The 10,978-nt window shown below is 38.6% G+C and overlaps 1 protein-coding gene across 1 annotated transcript; it reads right to left on the bottom strand.

Annotated features, from left to right (window-relative positions):
* Positions 1-151: 151 nt before the first annotated feature.
* Positions 152-10,758, bottom strand: CEP57L1 (centrosomal protein 57kDa-like 1). The gene is made up of 10 exons (XM_008950392.1): positions 10,626-10,758; positions 8,571-8,750; positions 7,867-7,988; positions 7,337-7,444; positions 6,969-7,046; positions 5,190-5,288; positions 4,553-4,630; positions 4,215-4,384; positions 2,414-2,558; positions 152-376 (listed from the first exon to the last, which is right to left on the bottom strand). The coding sequence occupies exons 1-10, from the start codon at positions 10,756-10,758 to the stop codon at positions 152-154; spliced, it is 1,338 nt and encodes a 445-aa protein (XP_008948640.1).
* Positions 10,759-10,978: the final 220 nt, after the last annotated feature.

Here is a 10,978-nt window from a genome sequence, read left to right as displayed (position 1 = left end):
TGCTCTGGCAGGGGGGTTGGACTCAATGATCTCCAGAGGTCCCTTCCAACCCCTAACATTCTGTGATTCTATTTTTAAAAGGTATTTTGTGAAATGAAAAATCTACTAGCTGTCAGACAACTTCAAAAACTTCTAACAGTAAACTTTAGAACTATTGTTCCCACATGATATCACCTTTTCTCAGTGTTGACTGAAGTTTCTGCACATTTTTTAGCAGCTGAAGAGAGCTTTTGCTTTTCTGTCCAGGACAAGATTTAGATATACTTTCCCTTACAGTGACTGCAATCTCCTTTTCTTCCTTTTGGCCACTCCACTTTAGTTTGACATGAGCTGCCTGTTGCTTCGATTTCTGAGTTTTTCTCTTTAATTTCTGCACCTAGGAAGAAAGATTACTGATTAGAATGTTACATAACCAGAAGTTCTACAGCGGTAGAGCTTAGTGGACTTCTACCAAACTCCAAACTAAAGATATCTAAAAGACATTAAAAAAACCCCCAATTAAATCTTACCAATCTGGCACCCAGATGTCTTGCTGTAACAGAAAGCACTACAGAAAACTGACCTCATCCACACTCATGAGGCTATTCAACCCCATCACTGCCTAAGGTAAATATGCTTGCTTGAAAGAGACAGAATATAATCTGTTAACAATTTATGTTTACAATGGTCTTTTTCCATTTTAGTTATTGTATCTAAGCAGTTTACATTGAAAACTCATAACAAAATTGGAAAATAAGAGTAAATTGGGTTGATTACTAAACAATGGGTTTTTTAATGTCAAATAATGTCTTGACTTGCACTTGGCGTGTAAAGGGCACTGCCAAAGAAAAAATTAAGCTGGAAGCATTCCATATGCCAATTTAGGCTTTAAGTCTATTTCTAAAAACAATGTTAACTGCATTCTAGAACATATTATTAACTGTGAAACTTAGAGGTGACCACAGTGTTTTTAGTGTGACAGGTTCTAAAAGCAGATGTAAGCATCAGAAATAACAAGATTGATCTGTACAAAATACAACAAGAAATGTCCGTGTGCAAAAGCACCAGAAAAAAATTACATAGGCCAAGGGTTCCAGGAGTGGCCTGTATTGATAACTGGGACAAGATGGACAGTAATCAGACAGACAAACATGAAGAACGTGCTGTTTACATCATGACCCTAAGGCGTGTGTGCTGTGATAAGGCTGTACCAGAGCACAGATGACCTGTCAGGAGATCTGCACCCTGATAACAGGCAAGGATGACAACAAAGTTGTACCACATTGTATGTGCTATTCCTCTTCTCGTTATCCCAAAATAAAGGCAGACTGTAGCCACAAAGATATGTAAAATCAGAAACAAAGGTGCAGTTGTCCCTTGTCTAAGGTTCCTGGACGATGAAGTCAGCAAGATTCTGAGGCGAGGAATAACACTGTAATTGTTGGCTCCTCAAGAACACAGTTGGCATAGCCAAGAGAGGCAGTGAGGACTCAACAGTACGTGCCCTTTGTCCATATTGATAACATGCAACCTTGACAAGACTACTTTGTTATAAGCACCTTTGTGCTTGCAGTTATGTAGAGAATAAAAGGTTTGAGTAAAATCTATCAAAGAATGAACATGAATAAAAGCGGTCAGATTTAAATTAACCATCACCTCCTGCTTTCGCAAGGTCTCACACTGAGTTTTGTTCTGTTTCCTATATAAGCAAAGTTCTTAGGTGAGTCTGTTTATCTGGAAAGGTAAGATGGAAGAACAGAAAACTACCAGGCAGAACTATGGACTGCATTTTTTATCATATGTTCCAAACAAAATTGCTGCAAAGAGGTTAAACTGTTCATCTAGAGAACAGTGATTTTATATGGGCATGTATGAAAAGCTGTCATCTATGGCTCTAAAACAAATACTGACAGAACGTGTACAGGTTATGGGTTAGACAAAACTGAAAGGCTTGTCTGGCTATGACTTTGGAGAAGCTGTGTTCAACAGACTATCTGGTTAATAAAAAGCTTCAACATTAACGTAATATAAAATATACTTAATCCAGCCTGTAAAGGAATTGTAACTTCTTTCTCATTTTCCAGAGGGCTAGGACCCAAAGGAATGAAAGCTCAACAGTTTGTCCTAATGCAGTGAGCAGAGGTGACAGACTGAGCAACCTAGCTTCGTACTGCAGAGCTGCTACAGGGAAGGAAGTTCTCCCACTAGCAGACATTCCTGGCTGCCAGCTCTAAGCATGTTTTCTTGATCAAAAGAAGGAATTAGAAGTACAAGAACACCAAGCTGAAGGCCTAGTTACAATCACCCATATTGGAAGATTCCTGGCTTAAGCATTCCAGTGACATTCTTATTAGTTAAGAATAACAGGAGGCATTGTTGTGGCAACCTTTCAACTACTGTGTTAGAAGATAGAGAGTTTACATTTTATTCTTACAGCAGCCTGATGCTTCTTCAGCTTGGCTATTTGCTCTCCTTTAATGTCCATCTGTCTTACAAGGCAATCCAGCTCCTGTTCTAGGTCTTCACGAACTTTGGAGTCTTGAGTCTCCTGTAGCTGCTTCGTAAGTTCTTGATGCCCACTATTAAAGACAAGAATGGCAAGATAAGTATTCATTATATAGTCTCTAGGATTTCTTCCAGTACTTTCATTATATTGCAAGAGTTGCTAGCTAGAACTTGCTGACTTCCAGAGTACAGCAATTTAGCATTATTTACCCTCTCACACAATACACATTAACCTGGAATATATTCACACTAGAAAAGAAAAAGGGTTTCCAGTGGGTCTGATTTTCTCATTTCAAGTTTGTAGGTCATGTGCGTTTTATTCCTGCCTCTTGCCACAGTCATAACTACATGTGTGATAGTGTGCAAAATGAGAATTTGGTAAGTGAACAGCAGCTATGCAGTAGAGTATTTTCACTTTGTGCCCAACTTAGTGCAGGCTTTGGAAGCTTAGTGCAATACAGGAAAGTATTGTTTAAACTAGTACGCCTAAGTTACAGCTTTTCTGACAGATTATTAAAATTAAAATTAAAATATGCTACTTCAAAGAATTTGCAACAGTGTGCTTGTTAATTAAATTAACCTGCTTAATTAGCAAGTTTAATTAAAATAAATTTTGTAGATCTACTTTATATTTAGGTATCAAAACTAGTCAAAACCAGATACGCTCTCTTAGACAAATAACATCTTTACAAAGGTGACAGATTCTTTTCTGACTTCTGAGTAATTGCTGCTCCTTGACAGTTTAATGAAGCAATGGGTTGTTGCTATAAAAAAAAAAAAAAAGCCTGTCCTTGAATTGCTGTAAGACAAACGTTGCTTTTTGAAGAAGAGATTGGTTGCCAGTTTAAATTTTGCCAAAAAAATCAAATCACTGTCAATATCCTAACTGGTTTAACCAACACATCCTTCTCCATTCAAACCACAGCTCACCACATTGCCATGCTTATTATGAGCAGCTACACAGTTTTGGTCCACTATTCTACAAGCTTGCATTAAAGGGAAGGTGCCTAAGAACAGGGCAAGTTGTAATCCACATTTACAGGCCTGTCTTGAAAGACACATCACTCCCACCTAACGTGTAAGCTCCTTCCACACCCTGTCCATTTTCTGGCAGGAGACTGCCCCTCTTTCACAACCCCCTTACAGGACTAGCAAGTTCTCCTATTACCAACAAGGAAAGGGAATGAACACCAGACTGTCTTAGCACAAAGACCCATCAGGTATGCACGTATGGAGAACACAGAAAGAGTGAGGACAAAGTAATAAGCTAGATGTTGTGACAGCTGTACCAACCTACTCTACCATGCAGACTGACTGCAGCTGCAGGCTTACTTGACATTAACACCACCTCTGCAGCCTTCTCCAGGAGAACATTCTTGGCCTACTCTGTAGATCTTAGAATATGTTTAACATTTCTAAAAAGCACAGGCCTGAAAGTTCTCATTCGCTGTAGCTGTTAATTCAGCAGCAGCTCAGTTAAGCACAGGATGCAGAAGCTGAAAAACTCAGCTAAAGAGCATGTTGCTTATTCACAAGATCATTTAAACACCAGGATAGAAAGAATTTTTTGAATGAGAAAAATCCCACCAGTCAGGCCACTGAGTCAGGCCACTCTGTCAAGAAGTAGACCTATACTTAAAACATGCTGGATTCAACTATAGCACACATGCAGCTTCACAAGGCTACCAGTGAAGTCTCTTTTACTCGTAACACCAGGGATGAGTACTCACAAGCTCATTTGGCCCAGCTCATCTTGTATGGCCAACAGAAGGTCTGAAAGACTTCCAGGGGCAGTAGGCAATGTGGAACAAGAGGATACAGGTTTGGAAAATGTACTGCGTCCTGAAATCCCAGAGGTAGCTCCTCCTTGTCTTCGTGATAAGACTTGTAGATTGCGATGCTTCATAATATGCAACACGCTTTGAACATTTGCACTAACAGAATGGCTGGAGCTGACAGACTTAAAGCAGAATTATTACATGGTTTACAGAAGTGATTAAAAATGACAGTAAAGAGACTTACTCAAACTGTAGATGCTAATTTAGCAAGAACATTTGGTTTCACTCACCTTCCCAGCCACAAAAGGCAGTTCACCAGCCTTTACATGGAATTGTGAAAGGTGCATTTTCTTCATTGTAGTATTTTTCTGCCATATATAGACAGAAGAAGTAAGACAAGAAATTCCAATCTGCTGACCAAACAGCACAATCTTTAACTTTTTTTTTTTTTTTTTAATAAGTAGAAGTCAAATAAACAAGCAGTGAAATGCATCACCCCAGTTTCCCTCTGGTTTTAAAAAATTATTTCCCTCCTGTATGTGGAAGGAGTAGGACTTTCCAACAGGAGAGACAAATCCCCCCCCAAACCACACCACCTTAAGATGTCAAGTTAAAATTACTTTGGAAACTAATTTTGCCAGATAAACTGGCAAACTGGGGGGAAGGCAGTAAGACTGTAATGGAGGTTATTATTGTGGTGGTGAGGGGAAGTTTTCCACTGAGGTGCTACCAGCCCTAGCACCGTTGTAATTCCCAAAGGAAAAAAAGAAAAAAAAAGGTATTCAGCACTGTTTGTCAATTTGGAAATGGAGTGAAGTGTGTCAGACAAATCAAGTGCCATTTACACCACTGTTTTTCACAAATCCCAACCTCTGTGCAAGTCAGATGCTATCAGCAACAGTATGCTAATAAAAACTTTCATGATACCTTCTTAGTTTTTTTTTTCTTTGCATTTTCCTTTTTAGGTTCATTTTGAGATGTTACTGAAGACATCAAAATTCTGTTTATCTCAAATCCTCTTTGAAGCTGTGGGAATAAGCAAAAAGAAAACTACCATTTAATTTAATATTAGAAGTATGAAATCACACGGTTAATTAATTCCCTCTTTCATGCATGGATGAGAACCAATTACAGGCACTATTAAATGTCCTGCTTGGAAAGCATAAGCTGCACTTAAAAACTGAACAGATTACTAGGATGGCAGGGTATCAGCAGATCTTGCAGCTTCATCTTGGAAGTTCTCATTTTCATATTCAGCTGCAGCAGCTGTATTTTTCCACTGACAATCGGCAAGTGAGTTAAGCCAATCCTGTCGCATGCTGGTGATCTTGTCATAAAATCAAAAAAAATATGATCATTTGGATCTTAGAATCTGGGAGCAGAAAGAACTGAGCTTGTCTGTGTAACACTGAGGTCAAACCTGCTGGACAATCCTCAGATGGCTCTGTAGTTCAAAGCTCATGTAAAGGCCTGTGATAAATAGCCATTCCCAATTAAACACAGGACAATGACTTTGTTTTGGCATGTGTAACAGTTCCGGTTAAACAATGCTGGAGGTCCATCACAGAAGTGAGATTATTCTGGCTTTTCTGTCATCAAAAGGAAGTGAACCACCCCACACCCTATGTTTCCCAAGCCAGATCCAACAGACCAAAGTCTATCCTGCAGTGAACTAAGATGGTACTAGTACTAGTTTAGAAGTCAGTTTACGCCACCTAACTCCTTTCTTGAGCAAATATTTATACTACTACTGAAGTCAGAATATCTGCTCTGGGAAAGTAATTCTCACTGTGTTGCTCAGAAGATAAAATCTCTATACTAGCCCTTCTGCTCTGCAGCAGCAAGCAGTTTAAGCAAGACACCCAAAAACCCACAAGTTTTCAGCTCTATCGTTCTGCTGGATTCTGAAGGTGGTCAGATACCTGGGCTATAACCTGCATGTTATTTTAAGCTTCCTGCACTGATGAAAGCCCATCATCCCTAGATGAGATATAAAATCTGACAGCAGTGAAGAATTGATCAAAGCTCTTTCAATATTATTCTTCAGCTCTGTGTGCCCCCAGCCCAGCCCAAGGGATTGCCACCACAACTGCTCTCTTTCAAAATGGCTGCTCCTTCTCAGTGAAGTGAGCTTTGGAATACTACTGCTTTGCCCCTTTAATAAAAGTTCTCTTTGATTTTGCTCTCTTTGGCAAATATTCCTCTCTCAGATGGATAATGGACCAACTGATTTTGGCTTCACAGAATAATGAATTATTCAAGCTCTCACTTAATGAACAGTGTGACCTTATCACTGATTAAAGACTTTTCCAAATATAGTCCAATATATTAGATTTCAGCAGATCTTAACAAGAAGAGGAAAACAGAATAACCAACTTTACTTAGGGTATAAGGTTTCTTATGTGACCATTTTCTAGTTACTGTAAGTTAACATTATCTGATTTAGTTGCAAATTCCCTAGAAATTCATTCTGAGGCTGATGAACTGTATCATTAATTCAAAACCGAGGAGAGTCTTGAGCTATGCAACACACCTGGCAAGCTTTCTACAAGGTACTTCATAACTGGTCTAGGTTGTATTGCAGGAGCTCTCCTTGGACAGTAAATATGTGGAGTTTAAATGCAATTTTAAAAGGGTACTTTAGACAGAGAGAACAGCTTTCTTCAGTCATTAAAAATAAGATAAAATAAAACATTTTCAGCCTACCTGAGCAGTTTTGTCTTGTATTAGCTTACGCTGATGCTCTTCTTTCCTAAGCTTTTCTTCTAAGTGTTTGATCTTGTCCTGAATTTGAAGGTAAGAATGATTAGCCACACTTCAGTTTGCTGTGCTTCAGCAGAAGTCTGAAGTAGCTTGCAGTTGTAATCTGGGATAAAACAGGACTGCAGGTATTTTTAAACCCCAGACTGAAAAAAGACTCATGCAAATTAAGCCAAGGTGGCATTCAGTCATGTATGCTTTATGATCTTAGCTTTAACAGAGGAAACTTTTGCAAAACTTGGTGCTATTAACAGTATGCCGTACAAATTATATCAAGTTAATGACTTTCAGACTGTTGTTCCGTGCATGCTTACTTCTGCAATTCTCTGAGTAGCAGTGAGTTTAAGACATTCTTTTTCTAGCTTTTCAAGTTTTGCATGCTGTTCCAACCAGTTCTGATCCTCCCCTTTCTGAAGCCTGGCCTGGAAAAAGCGAGCAAGAAGAGTTGGCACCTGACTGGAATTGTTTCAGACAGCAAAAAAAAAACCAAAACAAATGTACTACAGTAAAGGTGTTAAACTTGATTAAATTTCATATTTCTTAAATTGCAAAGTGATGAAAAATACCAGGCAGACAAAGAAGACTTAAGTTTCCAGCAGCCTTTCTGTCTGCTGAATATACAAGTATTAGCATGGTTCTGCTCATTACAAGTTCCACATAGGGAGTCTTTTCATACAATTCATTGAATGGTTGTCATCAGCCAGTCAGACAGTAAATTGCTTCTGTTTCCTACCACCCTGAGCAGAGCTGAGGAAAAATTATGTCCATAAAAATGTTCAGATCTTACACATTTCTGTCCTTTTTAACTATATCACTACTTTGTTAGAATGCTAAAAGGCTTCACCTGTTGTTCTAAAACCATTTTATTTTCCAGTTTCGCACTGGAAACCATTTTCCTCATGTAATCCAGCTGTTTATCCAGCAGGGAGCAGCGAGACTGTGCTGCGTTTAACTGCACACTTACATCTACAGAGAGAAATAAAGACATTCAGTACAGCAATGGGAGCTACACATTTAGCCAGTCTGTTGTCTCATTGAGGAATCCTCTATCCTGAAAACATGCAAGAAATGTTCTGTTAGTCTGAACAAGTAATCTGGTGGAAATATTCTTTATATGTGACATGAGAATCAAGATGTTTTCCAGATCCCTAATATGAATTCCAAAGGTGTGAGCACTGCAATTACCTTGATTTACATCAGCAGATACCTAAACAGAATCTGGTTTCTTCCCTTCTCCTCACTTTTCTCAAGTTAGCGATGTTACACGTATAAGTGGCTGCTTGCTTGCTGTAGGAGTTAAACATACTACCTGAAATAGGCTTATTCTTTAAAACAGGTTTTAAGTATTAGCAACACATGGTAAATATATGTAAAAACAAGATCTCAACTTGATTCACAATTACCAAGCTCCCACCCCTCCACAATTCTGAGGCAAAAAAAGAAAAGAGGGAGTGCATTAATTAGCAGTTTGTCAAAATAAACAAACACTCCCTGGATTATGCAGTTTTGGAGTTGCAGTGGCTACATCTTATCACTCAAGAGAAATACCTTTCCTCTGTTGCATTAGTTCTTGATGTGCTCTGTCCTTTTTGCAAGATTCATGCTCTAAGGCCTTCTTATACTGAGCAGCTGCTATGGAGAGGCTGCACATATTATCTTCAGCCTGTGACTTCTCCAGCTCTAGACAGTGGATTTTTTCTTCAAGAGTTTTCAGGGCTGCCACCACAGCTAGCAAACAATGCAACAATTACAACTTAAGCAACAGTTCCCATTGTTATTGCTATATTTACAAAACATTTTAAACAGTAAAATACTACCTACATTTTCTTCTTAGGATCACCCCTAAAATGAATTATATTAGCAGTACACTAACACATGCAGAATATAGCTGGCATGTTTACTGCATAACTGAGGTATAAAGCACAGGTACTGTAAGCAAAACTGTTTTCACTCCAAATGGTAGCAAGTACAAAGGTATCATGGCAAACTGAGTATAACAAAACCTGGAACTTCTGTTTACACAGAAGCAGGGAGCACAAGTACCCAAATTAGGTCACAAGTTTGTTTCAGTCTAAGGCAACTGGTGTGAGAAGATTAAAAACAAAACAAAAATGGACTAAGGACAGGGCTGAAATCAGATCATAGAATGGTTTGGGTTGGAAGGGACCTTAAAGACCATCTAGTTCCAAACCCTATGCCATGGGCAGGGACATCTCCCACTAGATCAGGTTGCTCAAAGCTCCATCCTATCTGGTCTTGAACACATGTAGTGATGGAGCATCCATAACTTCCCAGACACAGAGATACAAAGGGACATTTATTAGAGGATGCATTTTAAAAACCTAATTGTTTCAAAACGTAATGATCCAATGACTAGTTTCTTTTATCTGATGTCTCTTTAAACCACAGAAACAAGTCTGCAAGATTTTGCTTTTAGCCTCAAACCAGTATTTGTCAAAATTATGCCAAAAATAAAAGTTACAATTTCAGCTATAAGAAAAAGTCTACTAGCTCTCCAAAAAGTATTCACAGTGGTGGAAGTTGAAGACGCCTTCTGTAAAGAGTCAAGCTTCTTTTCTGCCATTTTATAAACCATGACAGTTTCCCTATGCCAATTCTCTCAGTAAAGAAATACCCAGCAAATACAGCTCCTTAACAACTCTCATCAGTTTATCATAACCCCATTAGAATAAAATTTAAACCCAACCAAACAGAAAAGATAAGAAGCAGATACCAGAGAGCAGAAAGATGAAGTGGAATCACTTCAGCCATCTTTCTGTTGGCATTCAAAAAGCTTCCTTACTTAAACACTTAGCTGCATAACATTAAACTGAACATTTCAATCCAGAAAGCACAAACTGTATAAGACAAAAGGTTACTGCAGAAGTCAGATTCCTCAGGTGAAGAACAATGACCACATACACACACAGAGGCAATGGCTGTGGAACACTGCAAAGCTGTCCACGATAGCAAATCCAAGTATGATATCCTTGTGATTCACTGAGCTCTCCAGATACCCTAAGCCACCAAGCATTGGTCTTGTGAGCTCCAGAGAATAATCACCCATTAAGGCACAGGACAACCATAGTGGATCCATAATTCATAGAAGTTAACATTCACACTGTTAACTTTCCTGGGAGTCTCCATTATTCAAAAGTTCTCCCAAAGAATCCTACCACACAAAAAACCTTATAAGTGATTTTAAGCTAGAGGGAGTTGAGTAGCACTATGCAAAGCCAATTTAAAGATAGTACACAATACTAAGGATCTTTTTTTTTTTTTTCTGTATTTAAAGTCATGAACTGCTTCTGCTGAGTTTGAAGCATTCTCCTTTGCTCTTAGAGGAAGTTTGATGATTTTAAGTTAAACAATTTTCAAAGCCAAAGTTTATAAGGATGTTAGAAGACTTGCAGCAGTTTCCATTCCAGACATATGACTTCAGGGAGACTACTCCCTCAGGACACACACACATCCTGTCTCAATGTCAGTCTGATAATCATAGCAAGTCATTGAACTGAGTAAAACACAAAACAGGCAGTTTGCTCAATAGATTTAACATGGAACAGTTAAAAAGACCACTTTAAGGGCATATTTTAGCTTTACCTTGGTTATTTGGGATAGCAGGCCTGTCACCATCAACAGCTGCCAACTTCTTTGATTCTGTAGCTGCAGGAAGCATCTTATCTGGTGGCTGAAGAAAGCTCCCTATGAAACTGTTCTTTGATTCAGAATTCATAGCCTGTAATATTCAAGACATGAATTCAAGTGAAACTTGCAGAAAGTGCTTTAGTCCAATACAAACTCTAGGAAGTGAGAGCAATTTTCAAATCACACCACAGATACCTAGCCAACTAGTATCAAGCATTTCACTTGATACAACATAAGAAATGAAAAGTATATACAGCTTCAGCTGACAGAAAACCAGCTTATTTGAAGGTTCAGTGATACAACAATTA

This window comes from Merops nubicus, unplaced genomic scaffold (genome assembly GCF_000691845.1).
Source record: "Merops nubicus isolate BGI_N331 unplaced genomic scaffold, ASM69184v1 scaffold18382, whole genome shotgun sequence".
Classification (NCBI taxonomy): domain Eukaryota; kingdom Metazoa; phylum Chordata; class Aves; order Coraciiformes; family Meropidae; genus Merops; species Merops nubicus.
This window is presented reverse-complemented; position numbering and strand designations above follow the sequence as displayed.